This window comes from Myotis myotis, unplaced genomic scaffold (assembly GCF_014108235.1).
Source record: "Myotis myotis isolate mMyoMyo1 unplaced genomic scaffold, mMyoMyo1.p scaffold_m19_p_13, whole genome shotgun sequence".
NCBI classification, from domain to species: Eukaryota; Metazoa; Chordata; class Mammalia; order Chiroptera; family Vespertilionidae; genus Myotis; species Myotis myotis.
In genome coordinates this window covers 44,803,227-44,827,153 of record NW_023416317.1, presented here as the reverse complement: position 1 = coordinate 44,827,153, position 23,927 = coordinate 44,803,227, and the positions used below count along the sequence as shown (strand labels likewise).

General features: G+C 42.0%; 1 protein-coding gene across 1 annotated transcript in view; it reads left to right on the top strand.

Annotated features, from left to right (window-relative positions):
• GADL1 (glutamate decarboxylase like 1) overlaps positions 1-23,927 on the top strand; it is a 126,742-nt gene that overhangs the window by 30,101 nt on the left and 72,714 nt on the right. The window contains exons 10-11 of the mRNA XM_036333842.1: positions 410-474; positions 4,721-4,802. Of these exons, the coding sequence (XP_036189735.1) occupies positions 410-474; positions 4,721-4,802 (147 nt within the window). The remainder of the gene's footprint in view (positions 1-409; positions 475-4,720; positions 4,803-23,927) is intronic.

The following is a 23,927-nucleotide window of genomic DNA, read 5'->3' as shown; positions in this document are numbered from 1 at the left end:
GCCTTCGTTCCTGACTCGTTATCAGCATTGGTGCCTTGGGTATGATAGAATCTTGGTGTTGTAAGGTTATATTGACTACTTTAGATTCTAAGATTTGAGAAGGTATAGACTGTGTCTTTTAAACCTTTTGGATCCCACACAGCTCAACAAGTTAATATGCCAATTTCTTTGTAAGATGTGTGAACGTACACCCTAAGAGTCCATAGGGAGCCCTCTGTCGTGACGAGGCTCTGATTGCCTTGGCAGAGACAGTAATCAATTTTTCTTGGCATACAAATTGGTTAGCATGGACTTAAAACAAAGTAGCAAGGCAGGTTGAGGTTGTCCCTCGGGGTTTTCTGGGGCAGTTGGCTGGTGAACAGATAACACTGAGATAACATTGGTTTTGGTTATACACTTTTCTCAACAGGCTTCTTGGGGTGGCTCGGCTTTGATGTCCAGGAAGCACCGCCGGCTTCTGCATGGCATCCACAGGTAAATGTCGCTCCCCACACGCAGCACCTTTGGTCGAGGCATGGGAATCTCTCTGGATTTTTCCCACTTACATGACATTCTGAAAATAGACAGAGAAACAACGTAATTGCTTTATTCAAAGAAAAAAAACCCAAAACTCCAAATTCCCTAGACCAGTGGTCGGTAAACTGCGGTGCACGAGCCACATGCAGCTCTTTGGCCCCTTGAGTGTGGCTCTTCCTAGGCCTTAGGAGTACCCTAATTAAGTTAATGACAATGTACCTACCTATATAGTTTAGGTTTAAAAAATTTGGCTCTCAAAAGAAATTTCAATCGTTGTACTGTTGATATTTGGCTCTGTTGACTAATGAGTTTGCTGACTACTGCCCTAGACTACTTCAACAAGGAATCCCATTGAGTACTACCTTGGGTATGAGTACTGAACGTGTGTGTGCTGCTGCTGGGGTCCAACCCCAGCGGGTCCAGGGGTCCCCAAAGGTGTGGACGGAGTCGGCGAAGAAAGAATGACGTGGAGACAGTGTTCAGTTGATCAGCAGCCTAGCCAGGATCTCCAGCCAGGATCTCCAGCCAAGTTCTGGTCTGGATCTCCAGCGAAGTTCTGCTTAGGATCTCCAGTGAAGTTCTGGTTTGGATCTCCAGCCAGGCCCTGTGTCCATGTTCTCTTGCTAGGTTCTCCAGCCAGGTTCTGTCCAGGTTCTCCAGCCAGGTTCAGTCACCAGGTTCTAGTCGGGTTCTCTTGCCAATTTCTGTAGTCAGGTTCAGTCCAGGATCTTTTGCCATGTTCTCTCGCTAGGTTCTGTCTCTAGGTTCTGAGGCCAGTTTCTGTCCAGGAACTTTTGCCATGTTCTCTCCAGCGAAGTTCTTCTGTCTCTAGAGAACGTTCTGTGTAGGTTCTGTGCCTAGGTTCTGTCTCTCTTGGTTCTGTGTTCTAAGTTCTGTGTCTTGCTGTCTTACTACATCTGTATTTATACCAGTTGATTCAATCCTACCAATCTCTATTACAAAGGTTAGGGCGTTTCTTATCTCCATTCCAGGGAGTAAAGATTATGTAGCTTAAGCATGATTGTTCGTAGTTAAAGTGATTAATTACCCACCTGGCACTTAGTTAAGAGGTTTTATTCCCTCCCTAACTTCAGGGGAAAATCCCTACCTGGGGAAACAACCTTTCTCAGAGACCTTGGTTAAAACACATAGTGCCAAGAAGGTGAGCAAACATATTAAGAACAGTATGCCATATATGCCAGGTCCCTTGAAACAGCAAGCATGGACCGGCTCCCGGCAAATTCCCCCTTTTTTATTTTTTAAAAGGAGGCATTAAAAAGAAAAAAACCCAAATGCTCTCTTGTATCCATTTTAAGAGTAGGATTGGCGCTTTCCTCTATTACCTGAGTCCTGACCTATCACCCCAGGGAGAGCTTGCCAATCCTGCACTTTCCCGGGGTGGAAAGGCTGCAGTGGGGTTAAGGATAAGGCTCCTTGGGCCTACCTCCTCCCATGCCTTTACATTTACCTTTCCTTCCTCAGAAAAGCATGGACATGCTTCTTGTATAAAACGTTCTGTCTGACTGGGAGTAACCTTAATTCCTCTGCTAGCAAGCATATGTGTTAAAAGATCAATACAGAGTCTTATTTCTTTAGACTCAGTATGGCACATCTTCTTAATCTAAAGATCAATACAGAGTCTTTCTTTGGACTCAATATGGCACATCTTCTCAATCTAAGTTCTGTACTATCCACCTTCTTACCCTACTTATCCTCTATAGGGGGGTCTGCAGTACTCTGGTGGAGTCCTATCCGTCCCGAGTGTGGGGTTCTCAATGGGGGGGGCTTACCTAAGGGAATCCTGTTCCAGGGGTTCCCAAAGGTGTGGACGGAGTCGGCGAAGGCTATCCACCGTCTTCCTACGGTGGAGTCCTATCCATCCCGAGAGTGGGGCTTACCTAGGGGTCCCTGTTCGGGCGCCAGATGCCGGGGTCCAACCCCAGCAGGTCCAGGGGTCCCCAAAGGTGTAGACGGAGTTGGCGAAGAAGGAATGACACGGAGACAGTGTTCAGTTGATCAGCAGCCTAGCCAGGATCTCCAGCCAGGATCTCCAGCCAAGTTCTGGTCTGGATCTCCAGCGAAGTTCTGCTTAGGATCTCCTGCCAGGGTCTGTGTCCATGTTCTCTTGCTAGGTTCTCCAGCCAGGTTCTGTCCAGGTTATCCAGCCAGGTTCTATAGTCAGGTTCTCTTGCCAATTTTTGTAGTCAGGTTCAGTCCAGGATCTTTTGCCATGTTCTCTCCAGCGAAGTTCTTCTGTCTCTAGAGAACGTTCTGTGTAGGTTCTGTGCCTAGGTTCCGTCTCTCTTCGTTCTGTCTTCTGAGTTCTGTCTGTTGCTGTCTTGTTACATCTGTATTTATACCAGTTGATTCAATCCTATCAATCTCTATTACAAAGGTTAGGGCGTTTCTTATCTCCATTCCAGGGAGTAAAGATTATGTAGCTTAAGCATGATTGTTCATAGTTAAAGTGATTAATTACCCACCTGGCACTTAGTTGAGGGGTTTTATTCCCTCCCTAACTTCAGGGGAAGATCCCTACCTGGGGAAACAACCTTTCTCAGAGAGGAGACCTTGGTTAAAACACAGTGCCAAGAAGGTGAGCAAACATATTAAGAACAGTATGCCATATATGCCAGGTCCCTTGAAACAGCAAGCATGGACCGGCTCCCGGCAAATTCCCCCTTTTTTATTTTTTAAAAGGAGGCATTAAAAAGAAAAAAACCCAAATGCTCTCTTGTATCCATTTTAAGAGTAGGATTGGCGCTTTCCTCTATTACCTGAGTCCTGACCTATCACCCCAGGGAGAGCTTGCCAATCCTGCACTTTCCCGGGGTGGAAAGGCTGCAGTGGGGTTAAGGATAAGGCTCCTTGGGCCTACCTCCTCCCATGCCTTTACATTTACCTTTCCTTCCTCAGAAAAGCATGGACATGCTTCTTGTATAAAACGTTCTGTCTGACTGGGAGTAACCTTAATTCCTCTGCTAGCAAGCATATGTGTTAAAAGATCAATACAGAGTCTTATTTCTTTAGACTCAGTATGGCACATCTTCTTAATCTAAAGATCAATACAGAGTCTTTCTTTGGACTCAATATGGCACATCTTCTCAATCTAAGTTCTGTACTATCCACCTTCTTACCCTACTTATCCTCTATAGGGGGGTCTGCAGTACTCTGGTGGAGTCCTATCCGTCCCGAGTGTGGGGTTCTCAATGGGGGGGGCTTACCTAAGGGAATCCTGTTCCAGGGGTTCCCAAAGGTGTGGACGGAGTCGGCGAAGGCTATCCACCGTCTTCCTACGGTGGAGTCCTATCCATCCCGAGAGTGGGGCTTACCTAGGGGTCCCTGTTCGGGCGCCAGATGCCGGGGTCCAACCCCAGCAGGTCCAGGGGTCCCCAAAGGTGTAGACGGAGTTGGCGAAGAAGGAATGACACGGAGACAGTGTTCAGTTGATCAGCAGCCTAGCCAGGATCTCCAGCCAGGATCTCCAGCCAAGTTCTGGTCTGGATCTCCAGCGAAGTTCTGCTTAGGATCGCCTGCCAGGGTCTGTGTCCATGTTCTCTTGCTAGGTTCTCCAGCCAGGTTCTGTCCAGGTTATCCAGCCAGGTTCTATAGTCAGGTTCTCTTGCCAATTTTTGTAGTCAGGTTCAGTCCAGGATCTTTTGCCATGTTCTCTCCAGCGAAGTTCTTCTGTCTCTAGAGAACGTTCTGTGTAGGTTCTGTGCCTAGGTTCCGTCTCTCTTCGTTCTGTCTTCTGAGTTCTGTCTGTTGCTGTCTTGTTACATCTGTATTTATACCAGTTGATTCAATCCTATCAATCTCTATTACAAAGGTTAGGGCGTTTCTTATCTCCATTCCAGGGAGTAAAGATTATGTAGCTTAAGCATGATTGTTCATAGTTAAAGTGATTAATTACCCACCTGGCACTTAGTTGAGGGGTTTTATTCCCTCCCTAACTTCAGGGGAAGATCCCTACCTGGGGAAACAACCTTTCTCAGAGAGGAGACCTTGGTTAAAACACAGTGCCAAGAAGGTGAGCAAACATATTAAGAACAGTATGCCATATATGCCAGGTCCCTTGAAACAGCAAGCATGGACCGGCTCCCGGCATGCTGCCGATGGTAGTATTCTTTCCTCCGGTAGAGACTAATGCCCCCTGCCCCCCCCCGCCCCCCCACCTTGTCCTTGTTTTTGTTTTACATAACAGAGCTGATTCTGTGGCCTGGAACCCCCACAAGATGCTGATGGCGGGAATTCAGTGCTGTGCTCTCCTTGTCAAGGACAAATCTGTGAGTTTTGCTCTTCAGGCCTCTGGGCACTGAGGGGTTAAGTTACGGGGTTTGCAGAAGATTTATTTTTGTTTTTATTTTGATGCTTTGGGCCAGCTCTAGGTAAAGGTCTTTGGTAAAGGTTGGTGCAACCAAAGGAAAGATAAATAGACTCCGTTGAAAGAGGCAGTGCTTCTGCTCAGGTAATTTTTACAGATTTGATTTAGGTATTATGTAATCTCATTAGTTACAGCAAAATGGTCTCTCCCGCTCTCATTTGGATTATATTTTAAAAACCAGCTTTAAACACTGCCAAGAATTTTTTTCTCCTTGATTAAGTCTGGGATTTAAGTTATCTTGAAACTTCTGCTCGCTGAGAAAGTGGAACAGATGTGTGTCATACATTAAATTGAATGCTTAATATGCGTAGCTGGGGCTTAACAGCCCGTTTCGATGGGAAGATGTTAGTTCAGGGCTGATCATCGAACACTGATTTATTAGAGGATTATCTGTCTCAAGCGGTTGGTGCTTAGCTTCTTTTGGAATCTTGGGGAGAGTTGAAAACTAGTCTGGGTTACTGGGAGGGAACTGGGCAAAGGAAGCTGGGGTTCTGCTTGGCTGGAGGTATAAACGCTCTTTTCTGTGGGTTAAATAAGGATCCTGGTGGGCAGTGGCCCAGGCTGGGAAGTGCCACTTCATTCTTAGAAATGCCTCCTCAAGATCTGTGTGCAGCATGTGGGTGATCTTTCTCAGCCATCTGTTTACTTTTTTTTTTCCTAGGGGACTCCCTTTGCCAATGGTAAAGACATGTTCTCGTTGTAAGGAATTTGATTTCAAATGGAAACCATATTTAAAATGTGAAACCTTGTCTTGCCTGTGTGGATAGTTGCACCTCTCTTTAAAGGGAAAAACTGTGGTATGCGTATGTCAGTGCCCTTTGTGTTTTGAGATGCGCAAACAGAATGTCCATCGGAAACTAAGAACAGCTTCTGTATCTGTAGATAGACACTCTTGGGAACATGAATTCGTTCCTTAATGTTTTATTAGACTGGCTACCATGCACTGTCTTCAATTCCATTGACTACTTTTCATTTAAATTTTTAAATCGTAGAGTGATGACTGCATGTTATAACTGAAAGGTAGTTTAAGACTATTATTTATGCATACAAAAAAACATACTCAACTTGCCCGGCTGGTGTGGCTCAGTGGTTGAGCGTCAACCCATGAACCAAGAGGTTCCCAGTCAGGGCAAATGCCTGGGTTGCAGGCTTGATCCCAGGTAGAGGGCATGCAGGAGGCAGCCAATCAATGATGTTTCTCATAGATGTTTCTATCTCTCTATCTCCCTCCCTTCCTCTCTCTCTAAAAATAAATAAAAACATTTTTAAAAAAATCACATACTCAACTTTTCCACAGTTACATATTGAAGACATGATTTAAGAGTTTAGCAGTAAATCCAGGTTTTCCTTTGGTCTAGATATAAGACAAAAACTATGTCAAACATCCCTTATGTGCCAGGCATTTTCTGCCTGCTTTCTCTCTAATGAGCCATTCTGAATGACATTCTTATCTGTTGGTGTGCTGCTCTCAGGAGTGGAAATTTTAGACCAAGCAGGTCAAACTCCCGGGCTGCATGCCTCATTTATTTGGCCTGTGTTAACCTTTTGAGTTTGACATGTTTGTTTTAGATCAAAGATTCTACGACTACTCTTCTAAATACTTTCCTAGTTTGTATACATTTTTCTTGTTGAATGATAATTGAGTGATTTAGATAAGAATTTATTTACATTTAAGTACTTGAAGCAACTTAAAATTTTCTGGGTCATGTAACTCTATAACAGGGGTTAAATTGTACTGTTTTTTAAAAAAGAATTCATTCCTGGATCTCAAGAAAAACAATAATATCCATGCCTACTCACTTGGCAAGATTTAAGAGGTTAGAAAAATTGCATTTATTGTGTAAAGAATTGAGCACTTTCAAAAGTTGCCTTTTTTGGATGAAAGACCATTTTCAAATGAACTGGAATAGAGAGCTGAGCCATGAAATATGAGATATGACAATCAGCTTGCAAAGTTTTGTGTCCGCAGTTTTCTTTCTCTTTTGTACCTATTTTCTGCCTCTGTTGTTCTCTTTCATATTCATTTATTCATTCTACCAACACTAACTGATTTCCTATGTAGGCCAGGCACTGTGCTGATTCTGAACTTATAAAACGCACACAACTCCCATAGCCAAAGAGCATACCCTATATAATAAAAGCGTAATATGCAAATCAACCGAATGGTGAATCAACCGGTCACTATAATGCACACTGACCACCAGGGAGAAGACGCTCAATGCAGGAGCTGTCCCCTGGTGGTCAGTGCACTCCCACAGGGGGAGCGCTGATTAGCCACAAGCTGAGCTGATAGCTGACCGACGAGCACAGCAGCCTGCCTCCACAACAGCGCTAAGGATGTCCGACTGTGGGGAGCAGGCCTAAGCCATCAGTCGGACATCCCCCAAGGGCTCCTGGGCTGTGAAAGGGTGCAGGCCAGGCTGAAGGACTGTCCCCTCCACCCCCCACCACCGAGTGCACGAATGTGGTGCACCGGGCCTCTAGCAATCTCATAAAGGAAACAGTGAACAAAATATACCCATTTAATTCCTTGATTACTATTTTGATAAGTCAAAAGCTTAATGTCCCTTCTTAAGGGTTCCAGGACTCCACAAGGTAATCTGGCATCTCCCCATTATTCTTTTTCTGACCCTGTTCCCTTCCTATGAAGTACTCACCACGATTTGTAATTATGACTTCTCATGTATTAACTTTCCCTTCGCCTAGAATGTAATAGGAACTACATCATTATATTCACCACTCTCTTTCCAGTGCATAGCAAGTTTGCATTGAACAAGGAAAAGAATTAAAATTTGCTGAAAATTTTAATGAGTAAATAAATCAAAAGTCCTCAGCAATATCTGCCCTCATGCCAACAATAACTGAGAGTTTCCAATTTCTCCCCTACCCCAAATTATCCCTGTTGAGAGCTCTGATTAAACAGTGATTAAAATTATAGTGGATGAGCTTTATTGCCTGGTCCCTTCCGCGGGCATGAGCATGCCTCCACCAGTAATTGATGAACAGTGATTTTAATTTGGACTTATTCCTCCAGTTAATGGAAGGGGATAACTCCAGTTAAAGAAAGCAAATTACTTAGTGAATATACTTCTGTTAAGGAAAAAGCTAATTCCCTAATTTGTATCCTCAAAGCCCTAACATTCACAACGCTGCTCTCCTGATTGACTAGCGTGGGGTATTTGCGTTTTTAATTTCCTGCATTAGGAAAAAGGCTGTTTCAGAAACAAAGCTGAGCTGTTGCTCTGGAAGAGTACTATCACTAAAGCTCTGCATCATAGGGATAAAAAAAAAATCAGGGATTTTGAAAAAAAAAATCTATGAGTTTTAAACAGGTTGACTTCAGATGTAGATGCTGGATTTATATGGCCATTTTGGATCAATGACAATTTTGATGTTTTCATCTAAAATAAAATATCCTTAGAATCAGTTGCATGGGTGCAGAAAAATCTCAATATTAGCTTCTTGATTTTTAGTGTTTATTAGAAGGACTTTTAGTTTTTCAAAACCTAACAGAGAATATGAAATATGCTAATCAGATGACTCGTTGAGTACAGATTATTCCTCTCCATTTGTACCTACCATTATCATCCAGTATTAATTCACAAGGACTCCCTGTTTAACCTATCAGCTGCAGGCAATTTAAGGGACTTTTTTAAAGAGATACTGTTGATACTGTGAATTTTAATATTATGTCCATTTTTATAGGCTTATTTCAGAAGTAATGCATATATTTTTTAGGCAAATCAGAAAATTTATATATGGAGAAAGATGAAGAAAAAGATATAGAAGATAAATAACTGAAGATGGCATTTTATATATTTTCTTATGCATATATACATGTATACCTACCTAATCTAAAAATATTATAACATATTTTACTTTTAACATGCTTTTTCTATTGGAACAAAATTGAGTATTTTTCCATGTCAACATGCATTGTATACATTTTAATATCTGCATAGTATTCTATTGTTTTGATAAAATATAATTAACTTGACCACCCTCTTATTACTGACCAATTAGATTATTTTAATTTTTGGCTGTTATGGATTTGACTGCCATCTTTGAGGCTAACTATTTGTGCACATCCTTTATTCTTTCCTTGGAATAAATTCCTGGAAGTGGGAAAGCTCTGATCATCTTTCATGATGCTGTTTTATACTTGTCTCCTGAATTTCCTTCTAGGAATGGCTTAACTTTTCACTTTTTCACTAGCAGAGTGTGTATGAGGAGAGAGAGAGAGAGAGAGAGAGAGAGAGAGAGAGAGAGAGAGAGAGAGAGAGAGAGTGTTAGTTAGTTAGTTACAGGGATCCCTTTGACATCACAGGGGTATTTAGCTCTGTTGATTTAATAGGCAAGTCATTTGTACACCCACACTTACAGACACACGTGTAAACATCTTCTGATTTTATCTGTTGACATATTATACCTCCTTCTCGGGGATCTTTGGTTAGAGGTATTGGCATGCAATTCTGGGCTACCTATGTTTCAAATAATAAGATAGAAAAAAAAGAGTTAAGCTTGCAGTTCTTTTCCTTTCATCTTCATTCTAGAGGAGGCTCAGAATGTAGTCCCAGTTTTTCTTTAGGAGAAGGAGCAGCAGGAAGAAGAAGAGTAGGAAATTCATTCAGTACTAGGTGTTGGCACTGCAATGCGAAGAGGAAAGAAGAAAAGGGAGATGAACACCATCCCCCAATGTAGTCCCCCCAGGAGAAGGCAGAGAAATTTCCCTGGAACACTACCCCTGAAAAATGTGCTTGCTATCTCTCAGCCCATTTAAATTTCTACTTAGAATGATACTTGATATTGCAAATGACAATTATTATATACCCTTTTAAAAAATTGTGCAAGCAAAAAAGAAGGAAGAAGAAAGAGATTTATCAGAGAAACCAGAACAAACTGTATTGGCTTTTGTTAGGACTTCTCTTTTAGCTCTTGTTTTTCCTCATGGAGTTCCTATAGAAGCGCCATTAGATGGTTTGAAAATACCGGACAATCTGATCATCAAAACATTGTTTTTCTTTCAAGCCAGAGAACACTCATACTCTCCCTATGCACGTACATTATAAATGTCTTTGGAATGACAGCTTCCTAACTAATGTAGCAAAAAATAGGGGGAAGGTATGTGTTTAAAACTGATTAGAAAGAAGCAGCATTTGACTTGTAGAAGAGGCATCAATCTTCTGTGCTTGATGCTGCCAAAATTTTCCTCCATATCTTGCATGCTCTTGCTTGAGCCGAGAAAATTCTTTTTAGACTTTTCAGCAAGGTTGAGAATTGCATAAACCTGGCAGAACGGATCGAGTTCATGGTTAGTAAATAGCCCTTTTCTTTTATAATTCCTGTCTTTAAAATTATAATAAACAAAAGTTAATTTTATTTTCTTGAGGTTTTTGGAAGTGTGTGCATATGCATGTTTATATGCAGGCATTACATTTTTGAAAACCCACATGGTGTTACCGCTCGTGACAAACACCCCCATTAGGTCTGCTTTCCTTCTCCATGAGCTAAAGAGATACAATAATTAGTGTTGGAGTTACACACGTTCAAAATACATTATGCCTTTTTCCACCAAACAAAACAATAAAAATGGGGTTTAGTTTTTACTCGTATTTGTTGTTATTGCCATTGTCATTAAATTTAATAGGGGGCTCGCACTTTGTTTTAGATCCTTGCTCCAAGGGGTGTGTTATTTTGCATAATTGTTATTATACTACTGGATTTCAATTAATAGTTACCATCTTGGCATAAATGGGCACAAGTCCCAATGCAGGACTTATTCCATGGTTCTTGTAATCATCTATGTATTAGACCGTGAGCTACTGGAGGGCAGAAGGGGTCTTATTCATTGCTCTAGACCCACCTACTCAGAACAGAGCACAACACTCAACTAATACTCAATAAAAATGTCTCCTGAGATGATCTTTGTATCTTTTTCCAATACCATCAAATGATAATGTGTTTTAAATTCTTTACCTGCAGCTGAAGTAGTAGTTCCATTTTATTTGAGACCTCATCTCTTCTAAGTCTCAAAGAGTATCCCTTCCCACTAGTAGGTAACAAACATTTTTGACGGGGTGTAGAAATTGTTTGTCTCATCCATATGGTTTGATATACCCATTGCCTCCTCACATCTCCCATTTCATGTTGGCACTTTTTAAAAAAAAATCCTTTAAACTGTGCCAACATTTGGCCTTTTATCTTTGTGCCTCAGAGACCAATAATAAATCAGTGACTCATGCTTTCCTTTTTCAGAAACCATATTATCCTTCCGCTAGGGAGTTATTTTTTGTTTTAATGTCTAATGATGCTGTTCTTTATTGGAGACTGGACAAGTAGAAGAGGTACTTGCTTTTCTAAGGTTCCCTGAGTCCTCTCTTTACCCTTCTAATAAACAGAATGTTTACTGGCTGTGGCTGCTTATATGGTTGGAGGCAGCGTTTTGGCCACTGGTTTCCTAATTTCATCCCTAAGTTCCTTCAAACCTCTGGGTGGCTGCCACCTGGTCCTACTGATTAAGCTACATTTATTTCATCAGTTTGACTTAGATGAGTTGGAATGTTGCCCAGTTTTGATTTAATATCTTCTTCCTATCTATTTCTGGAGAATCCCGAGAGTGTGTGAATCTCTCCGATATTTTTCCAGGTAAAGAATTCAATCTTCATGGCAACCATCCCATTTCAGTATGGGACTCACCCCAACCTTTGCTTCTCTGCCAGCCATCACAGAAGAGTTCAGATTTTCTAAGAAATGACCAAAAAAAGGGGAAAAAATGAGACTCTACCTTTGTGTCCTTTTGTCATCCCCAATTTGATAAAAACCAGCAGTTGAAAAATAGGATTCTATTTACAGATTGAATATTTTCTCTCCTCTCTTGTAACAAAATGGAAAAGGGCCTCAAAATAATGGGAAAATTATATAAGTTAAAAATCTAAGAAAAATGAGAAACATAAGGGTAAGGGCATAAAAGGAAACCTGGAATGAAGCTAATGGAAAAATTCATGCCATAATTGGCATGCTACACCTGCTTCAGTGGGTAGGCCAAAATATGATTTTAGCATTTTTAATGGATTCCAGACATCTGCCTTTTTTTTTTTTTTTTTTTTTTTAACTACTAGAGACTCGGTGCATGAATTCATGCATCCTACAGGATCAGGCCAAAACTAGCTCTTCAACATCCCCCGAGGGACCCCAGATTGTGAGAGGGCGCAGGCCAGGCCAAGGGACCCCACTGGTGCACGATCAGGGCTGGGGAGGGATGCAGGAGTTTGGCCAGCTGGGGAGGGACTGCGGGAGGGCTACAGGGTGTGTCCGGCCCGTCTCGCTCAGTCCTGATTGGCCGGACCCCAGCAGCAAGCTAACCTACCAGTCAGAGCATCTGCCCCCTGGTGGTCAGTGAATGTCATAGCGAGCAGTTGAGTGGTCCTAGCATATCATTAGCATATTACGCTTTCATTGGTTGAACGGACAACTGGACGACTGGACACTTAGCATAGTAGGCTTTTATTACATTGGATTAACTCACGCAACAAGGCTTTCTCTTCCATTTATACTTTCTGTTATGACACTTGACACCCTTTTAACTTCTTGGAATAAATATTCCATGTGTTTGCTTTTGCACAATTCTAGTGGTCATATTTGTTGTTTTCCAAGAAAGATATTTTAAAACATACCTAACACTCCTAATTACACTTTCTAGCTTTGTTATTTCAAGGCCAAAAAGTTTCAGACCGTCGATTTTTTTCCTGGGTTTTTCTTCCACAGCAACTCAACATGTCAATACAAATCTATGTGAGTAAGAGAAGTATTCTAATTTTGTAGATAATTCAGAGGTGGTAAATATATTTTTATTTTCTATAGACTTTTAATAGTTGTACTTAAACCCTAATTTGCTGATTTGGCTCAGTGGATAGAGCATCGGCCCGTGGACTAAAGGGTCCCGGGTTCGATTCCTGTCAAGGGCATGTATCTTGGTTGCGGGCACATCCCTAGTAGGAGGTGTGCAGGAGGCAGCTGATCAATGTTTCTCTCTCATCGATATTTCTGACTCTCTATCCCTCTCCCTTCCTCTCTGTAAAAAATCAATAAAATATATTTAAAAAAACAACAACTCTAATTTGTACAGAAATTGTTACTAGCATATAATAAAGAAGTAAATTGTGAACTGAATAGAAAAATGAAAACTGAGCAATAGTTACCATATTTTTCATATTGAAGGTGCACATCTCATGCAGCAAACACATCTGCATTTATATTCTCACATACCTACCTTTAGGCCCTCATGATGCTGATGGTAAATCATAATCTAAGGAGTTATATTTAACTACCCAAGGAGCTCCATCTCTTTTCTGGTAGTTTATTCTTAGGGCTATTTGGGAGCCTGGAAGATATTGGTCTTTTTCCCCCCAATTAATTATTAAGAAATATAAGAAAAACATAAAATGTAAGTGAAAATATTGATGTACTATCATAATAAGAATAATCAGGTAATTGCCACACAGAGTAAACCAATGAGCAGGAAACCAGAAATTGCTTTTATGCTCTTTCCTGTTACTGATTTCCTTGCTTTTCTTCTTAGTTTTGCTTTGCAGTTATATATCCTCAAATCATGTAATTTACTTTCACCTGTTTGAAATTTGTATAAATGGAATCATACACTGTGTTTTTTCCATTTGGCTTTGTTGTTGTTGCTCCAACTTACCTTATGTCCATAAGATTCACTTATGTTGTGGCACAGTCCGATTCCTACTGTTTCATGCTATTTTATGAGTACATCACAATTTGTGTATCCATTTATGTTGATGGGTTATTTCAACTTTGGGCTTTTTCAGAAGTTTTCTGTGAATATTTTTGTGTACATATCTTTATTGCTTGCTATATCCCTGAGGTTTCATCCAGTATAATTTTCCTTCTTCTTAAAGGCCACATTTAGGAATTTCATAGAGAATCAAACAGTGGCAAATGCTGTTAAATTTTGCTTCTTTAAAAATCTTTTTATTTTATAGCTTTCTGGGGACAGAATTCTGTCAGTAATTTTCTTTCAGAACATTTATAATTTTAGGGGGTGAGGCTATTGGTGTTGTGTTAGAAAGTTAGCTATTTAACTCATTCTTTTGATGGTAAAATAACATTTATGTGACTTCTTTTAAGGTTTTCAGACTTTCCTTATGGATTTTGTTTAATTTACCTTATGTTGACTTCATTGGGCTTCTTGAATCTGTGAATTGTTATGTTTCACAAGTTTTAAAAACTATCATTCAATTATTGACTCTGCATCCTTTCTCTTTTTATGGCAGTCCAGTTAAATGTATATTAGAGCTACTCACTGTTTTCTCTCTCTCTTACTTTATTTGTATGTCTTTCCATACTTCATTGTGGATACGTTTCATGACCTATTTTGAAATTCACTAATTCTCTCTTTAGCTGTGTCTAATCGGATGTTAATAGCCTCTCTTGTGTTCTTACTTTATCATGTCTTTCCACTTTAATAATACCTGAGACTTTAAGCTCCTGTTGACATTTTTAAGATCAGCTTTTATCTCCACAAACCTTCTAAAATAGATTTATAATCTATCTCTGCTTAGTCTAATATCTAGATTCCCTCTGGTGCTATCCCTGTTATTTTTTGTGTTTGTGATTCCTGTCTAGCCTTATAATTTTTTATGACTCACTGAATATTTTATTTGAAAATCACCTTTAGGAATACTTTGAAACCTGAAGTAAAGTTATTTACTGGATTTCTTATAAGTTCTGAGAGATTTAAAGTTATTCTCTTGCATTTTCTAAATACATAATCATATCAGTATATAACTATAATTTTGTTTTCTTGCTAATATCTCAGCTTCATATCATTTGAAAATATAATGCCCTGATAGAATTTCCAAAAATATATTCCATAATAATCTATACTATATAATAAAGAGCTAAAATGCTAATTAGACCGGATGGCAGAACGGCCTTCCAGAGCAACCTTCTGGAATGACCAGTGGGTGGGGGCTGTGGGGCTGCGAGGCAGCCGGGGCCACAAGGGCTGAGCCCCCTGCATGAATTTCATGCATAGGGTCTCTAGTATATATATATATATATATATATATATATATATATAAAAGCATAAGTGACCTTTCGACCATCCAACCGGTAGCTATGACGCATGCTGACCACCAGGGGGCAGACACTCAACGCAGGAGCTGCCGAGCTGCCGTGACTTGGCATCTGCAGTTCTTGAGTGACACAGAGAGGAGGGAGCCCGTTTCCAGGTTGCGTCACTCGAGAACCATCCTCCCGCAATCTGGGACCCCTTGGGGGATATTGGAGAGTCAGTTTCAGCCCAATCCCTGCAGGCCAGGCCAAGAGACCCCACAAGTGCACAAATCCGTGCACCAGGCCTCCAGTAGTAAATAAAAGGCACTTCTGTCTTTGTGAGTTTATTAAAGTTGCTTTATGATACACATTCTTTATAAATCCTGTTGAGAAATTATCTAGGAATGAGTATTGAATTTTAACATATTTGTTTTTATTATATAATCATTTTACTTCTTGAATGAAGTTAAATGTGTTAATAGATTTTCTACATTACTGATTAGCCTCATTTTATTGCAACAAATTGCTTTAATGTATTGATGGATTTGTGTATTTAAATTTTTGCCTTTGTATGCATGTGATTGATCTACTCTGTGTATGTGCACATCCAAGTGCGTGTGTGTGTGTGTGTTTTATTGTGGTTGGATTGTATTTTGAGTGCCAGTTTTAAATGATCATTTTTGCTTTGGAGTAATTACTATAGCATAAAGATCACCAGTTTTTAGAAATGCCCAGAAAAATCAATCATAAAATTCTTGCTCAGAAATTTTGGAGGAGATAATTTCATAATCAACTGTTCATTTTTTCTATCATTTTTAAACTAGTAAGCATTTCCTTGATTCAGTTTTGATCACTTAATTTCTCAAATATTTAATATATTTATGGAGCTTTTCAAATATATTAAAAGAATATATAACATCCCCTTTTTGTTTTTGTCTAGTTTTCTTCTTATATCTTTACCTAAAATTTTAATTTTAAAATATTTTTTATTTTTCTTCATTATGTTTGTTTATCTTATCTTCTTAGGAATTGCTGCTTGCACTTATTTTTCGATTGATATCTTTATTAAATTTATTTAAATGCTGTTCTTTGTCTCTGCTTTCTTTATATTTTGTTCTGTAAGAATGTGCTCTAACTCTGAAAGCAACAGTGAATTTTAATAAAGGGCAGGGTTTGCAAATTACTCTTGCTGATTGCTGTCAGTGACTAAAAAGCATATTTTAGAAACTGAAAGGAAGCCTGGCTGGGTGTGGCTCAGTGGTTGAGCAAAGAACCGGGAACCAGGAGGTCAAGGTTCAATTCCCCAAAGGGCACATGCCCTTGGGCTGCATCCCCAGTGGGGGGCATGCAGGAGATAGCCAATCAATTGATGTTTCTCTCTATCCCTCTCCTTTCCTCTCTCTAAAAAAAAAAATCAATAAAAACACAGAACCTGAAAGAAGAAAAAAATTGAAACACAGTAGTCTCCTCTTTTTCATGGGGATACATTCCAAGACCACCAGTGGATGCCTGAAACTGTGGATACTGCTGAACTATATATATACAATATTATGGTTTTTTTCTTACACATACATACATATGATAGAACTTAATTTTTAAATTAGGTAAAATAAAAAGTAGCAACATCTAATAATAAAATAGAATAATTTTAATAATATACTATAATAAAAATTATGTGAATGTAAAATAAAAAAGAATGCTATTTTACATTGAGGGTATTTTTGACTCAACTCCTTAAATTTTGTTTTGGAGTGTTCTCATTTAAGCTATTTTCCAGTTAATCTATAATAACAGTTTTGATTTAGTGTTTTGAGCCAAGAGTGATTTATTTAAGTTTTTTTAACCTGCCAAGCACTTAAGATATATTATGACATTCTGGTTTGTTTAACTGTAGTCAGATAATGATCAGAATGAAACCAGAGATCGAGTAACAAATTTTTACCTTTTAAACATAGCAGTGACTCTTGAAAGGATATCCTTATCATCCAGAATCCATTTTTATTTTGCTTTTTTCCCCCCAAGTAAACAGTCTGTAGAATTGGGGAGGGAAGAAAGTGTTTGAGGAGGAATGAAGTGTTAAATATGAATGTGGCCCAGCCACGGGGGCTCAGTGGTTGAGTGTTGACCTATGAACCAGGAAGTCATTGTTTGATTACTGGTCAGGGTACATGCCCAGGCTGTGGGCTTGATCCCCAGTAGGGGGTGTACAGGAGGCAGCCAATCAGTGATTATCATCATTGATGTTTCTCTCTCTCTCTCTCTCTCTCTCTCTCTCTCTCTCTCTCTCTCTCTCTCTCTCTCCCTCTCTCTCCCTTCCTCTCTGAAATCAATAAAAATATATTTTTTAAAATATGAATGTGCACACCCAGGGGGGTCAAGAAAGAATAGAACTTCCCTGTAACTGTAGGTCATACAGGTTTTCCTTGTCTTTTGGTTCTAGTTATGGGGAGACTCTGAGAGTTGGGAAGACTCTCTCATCCCCTATCTCTCATGGTAACATGGTAAATCAAAAATTAAATGATGGCAGGGGAGTTATGACTAGGCATGGGAGTTTCTGAGCTAGCCTCCAGTTTTCCTGCAGGCTTCAGAGTGGCTGGCAGGTAGACCATCCAAAAGTGACTGAAAAAGAAGACACACGACAGCCTGGAAACAGGGGCAACAAGAAGCGTGGCTCATATGACATGTCAACCAGAGGCTGTGGCAGGTCTTCAGGTGTGAGCAGGAAGATGGAAAGACCGTCCAGAGATGAGCTAGGGATGGAGCAGGCGGGCAGCACAAGCATAGCAGTGAACACCCTGGAGACGCAGATGTTCATGCCCAAACGTCAGCACAGGGATGGCAGATTTAACAAAGAAAAATCAAAGATGCCCAGTTAAATTCGAATTTCTGATAAACAATATATAACATTTTAGCATATCCCAAATATTGGGTAGGATATACTAATATTTGTGTTTTATAAATAGTTATGTACTTCGAATGTAATAGGATGTTTTGTATTTTATCTGGCAGTTCTCCTCAGTGGCCTTTGTGAATGCCCCAGTAATGTAAAATGAAGAGCGAGAGGACGAAAACTCTCAGGAAATATAATTGATGTCTGAACGGAACGATCTGAAAGACCACTCACTTTGAGGGTTTTTTTCCTAGAAGTGACCAGATTAGATTTTTGCATTGGAAATAAATGTAGCTCCAAATCAGAACATTTTTGTTACAGAAAAATGAAGTGTCATCTCTGTACATCCAAAATGACATAATTGTATTTGCTTTTAGGTTCATGTGTCAGGTAAAATATGGCACTTTGCAGTGTGATGTTTACATCTTTGTGCAAGTGACCCGCACAAGCTAAATTATTATCCTTCAGTGTTAATTCCAAATTCCTAGTCTTCTCCACCTCTGATCCAATAAGCTGGGACCAGGGGAATGGGGTAGGAGAGTGGTGTAATGTGACCATCTCTGTGAATGAGAAGTAAGGGGTCCTTGTGGCCATAATTTGTGCCTCCAATAAACATCTGCCATCTTCAGCCATGCCAACTACCAGAAGATTGCTGAGTTTTAAAGCTGGTGCAGAATATAAAAAATCAGGGCACATGGATCGTATCTTCCACATCTCTAACTCCAGGAGTAATCAGAAAGAAACTCATAGCTTCTTTTTTTATAAGGCTACTCTCTTCTCAGTACATTTCATTGTGCCCTTGTCATGGGCAGCACGTGTCACTATTATACATCCTTTGGACCTTATCTTGACATATTATTCCTCTGTTTTATTACCAGTTTTAGACAGCGCCATAGTGCAGATTAAACCCTCGACATCCAGTTACAGAAATACCAATGCATTCATTTAGAGTGCTGTCAGAATCTTTGTGCAATTTCAATACCCAGCTTGCCAGAGATGTAGTGAAATGCGATGAAATACATGGCTTTTCTTAAGAGCTAGTGAGGATCAGGGAGTTATGCATAACAAGGAAAAGATTGTTTCGTGCCTGTGAGATAGCAATAGCAAGCATTACAGGGTTTAGTTATTCTAATAGGGTTTATATTCCAATTCTTAAAAGTTATAGGGCCCCATTCACTTAAAGGGTTCAGTAGAATTCCAGGAGGAAAATATCCAAGGGGATGGAATTCTTGAAATGCCTCCTGAATTTAAAAAGATTGTGACTGGGGAAATGACTCACCCATCATTGGTGGTGAATTCATGGAGCCAAAAATCTTAAATGCACTCTACAGTCTGATCTTGGCTTTTCAGTTTAACAATGAATTAATGTGAGCTCATGGAGTTTCCCTTCCCTCTGTGGGGATCTGCCCCCACTCCCAATGTCTCTATTGCTCTAGGCATTCTTGAGAAATGTTTGCACTTAAATTCAATAATCTTACCTAATAATAGACAAACATGTAAATTGACCATACCTTCACTACACTAACCAGCCAATCAGGGGAGTATGCAAATTAACCCAACAAAGATGGCGGTTAATTTGCATATGTAGGCTCCAAGCGGCGGAGCGAAGCCTGCTGACCCCAGGGCCAGAGCAGCGAAGCCTGACCGTTCTGGGGCCGGTGGAGCAAAGCCTGATAGCCCCAGGGCCAGCAGAGCAAAGCCTGATGGCTCCAGGGCTGGCTCTGGCTGGAGCCCAGCCAGAGCGAAGGCCTGGGTCCCTGGTGCCAGAGGCGAACTGGTGCCAGCAGCCAAGGGAAGGGAAGGCTTATTGCACGAATCTCTTCGTGCAACAGGCCTCCAGTCTATAATAATAAAAGCATAATATGCAAATTGATTGAATGGCTGAACAGCAGAACAACCGTCAGGATGATCTTCTGGACAGCCACGCTATGACATGCACTGGCGCCAGGCCAGCCAAGGCGGGTGCAATGCAGTTGGTCAGGGAGCCCCGCCATTGCCCCTTAGAGGGATGACCAGGCCACCCTCTGTGGGGCACTTGATGAGGGGGCTCAACTATTGATCACCTCAAAGAGGGAGGCCCTGGCTACTGACCAGCAGGGCTATTGACTGGGGGGTAGGGGTTCTGTGATCACCCCAAAGAGGGAGGCCCAGGCCAGCCAAACGATTGCACCCCATGCCTGTCACCTGCAGAAGGAGGCAACCAGTGGTGGGGAGGGGGGGTAGCGCTGCACAGATGGCAAGCAGTGGCAGTGACGGGGGCAGGGCCAGCTGCTGGCAGCCTGGGGAAAGAAAGCCCTGATAGGCCCTGATCGCCAGCCAGGCCTAGAGACGCTACCCAAGAGGTCCCAGATTGCGAGAGGGCACAGGCTGGGCTGAGGGACACCCGCCCCCACCCCCCCCAAAACACGTACAAATTTTGTGCACTGGGCCTCTAGTTTTTAATAATTATTTAGAACAAAAAATGCCATTCATTGTTGCCAGGCTAGATGACATCATAGAGAAAACATATTTTCCTTCATTATTGTACCAATTTCATGGTTTTGTAAGGTAGGGGAGAAAGAAGATATTTTGCGTTCATTTTAGGTCCCTGTGGATCTGGGACCCTATACCTGTCATCCCACAGATGTCTTTCTAGCGAGTACACTGAGCAGTGTTAGGCTTGAAGACTCTATTTGTGGTAGGGTAATTGTAAGCATAGGCCTGAAGCCCTAACCAGTTTGGCTCAGTGGATAGAGTGTCAGCCTGTGGACTGAAGGGTCCCAGGTTTGATTCTGGTCAAGGGCATGTACTTTGGTTGCGGGCACATCCCCAGTAGGGGGTATGCAGGAGGCAGCTGGTCGATGTTTCTCTCTCATCGATGTTTCTAACTCTCTATCCCTCTTCCCTTCCTCTTTGTAAAAAATCAATAAAATATATTTTTTAAAAAAGAGTAGGAGTGAAGCCTTCACCCCTTGATGTATGTGCTAAACAGAAGTTGAGATGGGGCTGTGCTAGGAGATGAGGCTAGGAAGCAATCTCAGGTTGCATATTGAGGGCTCCAGACATCACATTAAGAGTACATTCATTTTCTTCTTGTTCCCTCTATGTGGAAAGCTAGACACTCTCTTCTTTGCCTACCCAAGTCCTACTTTTTCTCTCATAAAACTCTGCTTAAGCATCAACTTTCCTCTGGCAAGGTGGCGGGGGGGGGGGGGGAGGGTTTCTTGCTTTTCTGGCTGTTCTATTTAGAGGTCTCTTTTCTGTCCATGCACTTGTTCAGCATATACCACCAAGTCCTCTGTGGTCACACCATTAGCCTGTCATCTCCATTGAACTAAAAGCTCCTTAACTCTTCTCATGTCCAATGTAGGCCTTGGCAAGTGATGAACAGATAAGTGAGGCGGGGACTTTTACTCTGGCCACTGTACAGATGAGGAAACTGAGTATAGAAGTCATAAATAACATGTTATAAATAACACTGTAACATTGTAAAGTCACAGTGATGTGTGGAAAATGTTGATTTAGAAAGAGAAAATATGAGTGATCAATCCACATAGAACCAATTCAAAGTGAAATTCTATTGCTAATTATTTTGCTAATTCTCTTTTCTACAGAACCACTCAGGCTGCTTGAGCTGATCTGTAAATCTCCTAGCTCAGTTTGATCCACAGACCTTGCCAGTAGGTTTTTCTCATTGACTTCTTCTCTTACTGCTCAGGGGTGTACATAGATTCGGTAGCTGTAGTCACTCTCTGCCAGGATTTGCAGTTAAGATTGTTCTAAATACACCTGGTCCAATGTCCCCTTCAGGACTTCGCAGTTTAACAAACAGAAGTTTGGTTTGGAAAACATAATTCTCATATCTAGTAACCAGCTGAGCCAGAGAATCCTAGAAGTCAGTTCACCCCTCCACTTCCAACCCACCAGACAGCCTTTCTGTCTGCCTTCCTTCCCTCCCTCCTTTCTTGCTCTTTGACCATGAGTAGTTTCTATTAGCTGTTTTCATATAATGAGTTTCTAGTTTGAAATTCATACCCTTTCCTGCCACATTATTTTAGCAAAGATATATTACAAATGACAAAATACAACCTTAAAATAAAACAGAAAGTGAACCCAGATTTAACCTGTTTCATCACAGAACACTTTTTTTCTCCTTCCTGTGGTGTTGAGGGAAGAAAAGAAGTTAGAAACTGTAAACCAGATGAGTCTGATCATCAATATTCATTCTCCATGGAAGTTGCATAAAGAATTTCTCAAAACTGCCCTGGCTTGTTTGGCTCAGTGGATAGAGCATCAGCCTGCGGACTGAAGGGCCCCAGGTTCAATTCCAGTCAGGGGCACAGGCCTGGGTTGTGGGCTCAATCCCCAATGGGAGGGCATGCAGGAGGCAGCCAATCAATGATTCTCTCTCATCATTGATGTTTCTATCTCTCTCCCTCTCCATCTCTCTCTCTCTCTCTCTCTCTCTCTCTCTCTCTCTCTCTCTCTCTCTCTCTCCATATATATATATATATATATATATATATATATATATATATATATATATATATATACTAGAGGCCCGGTGCACAAAAATTTTTGTGCACTCGGGGGAGAGGGGGGTCCCTCAGCCCGGCCTGTGCCCTCTCGCAGTCTGGGACCCCTTGGGAGATAGCGACCTGCTGGCTTAGGCCTGCTTCCAGGTGGCAGAGGGCAGGCCCAATCCCTAGGTGCAGCCCCTGGTCGGGCTCAGAGCAGGGCCGATTGGGGAGTTGGGGCGCCGCCCCCTGTCATGCACAGAGCAGGGCGATTGGGAGGTTGTGATGCCACCCTCAGTCACGCTCAGGGTAGGGCTGATTGGGGGGTTGGGGCACCATCCCCTGTCACACTCAAGGCAGGGTCGATGGGGAGGTTGCGGCGCCACCCCCTGTCACGCACAGAGCACGGCCGATCAGGGGGTTGGGGCGCCACCCTCTATCACCCACAGAGCAGGGTCGATCAGGGGGTTGGGGTGCCGCCACTCTCACACTCAGGGCAGGGCCGATGGGGAGGTTATGGCTCTACCCTGTCACACACAGAGCAGGGCCGATCAGGGGGTTGAGGAGCTCCCCCCTATCAGGAACAGAGCAGGGCTGATCAGGGGGTTGGGGCACCTTCCCCTGTCAGGAACAGAGCAGGGTGGATAGGGAGGTTGTGGCCCCACCCCCTGTCACACACAGAGCTGCAGGGCGATCAGGGGGTTTGGGCGCTGCCCCCTGTCACGCTGATCCCGGTGCCGGGAGGCATATTACCCTTTTACTATATAGGGTAGAGGCCTAGTATACGGGTGGGTGCCGGCTGGTTTGTCCTGAAGGGTGTCCTGGATCAGGGTGGGGGTCCCCACTGGGGTTCCTGGCCAGCCTGGGTGAGGGGATGATGGCTGTTTGCAGCTGGTCACACACCCTTCAGGGTGGGGGTCCCCACTGGGGTGCCTGGCCAGTCTGGGTGAGGGGCAGAGAGCTGTTTTCAGGCTGGGGGTGACTGAAGCTCCCAACCGCTCCTTTTTTTCTTTTTTTTTGTTTTGTTCTGGGCCAGCGTTAGCTTTGAGGCTTGGCTCCAGCTCTTAGGCCTCCGCTGCTGAAAGTAGGTTTCTGGCCTTTGCTTACAATGTTGCGATCCTGCTGGCTGAAGCCCGGCGGACTTCTATATTTGTTACATAGTTGCTTAGAGTTGCAGCTCAGAGGCCTGCAGCAGCAGGTGGGGAACGTTGGTTTCCTCCATCACTGAAGCAAGCAAGCCTCATGTTAGTTTCAAGCTGCCTGGCTGTCGGCCGCCATCTTGGTTGGCAGTTAATTTGCATATCTCCCTGATTAGCCAATGGGAAGGGTAGCGGTCGTACGCCAATTACCATGTTTCTCTTTTATTAGATAGGATATATATCCTATCTAATAAAAGGTTAATATGGAAATTAACCAAATGGCAAAACGACCAATCGCTGTGATGCACAGTGATCACCAAGGGGCAGATGCTCAATGCAGGAGCTGCCCCTGGTGGTCATTGTGGCCCCACAGGGGGAGTACCACTCAGCTAGAAGCCATATCACAGTGGAAGGAGCCTCCC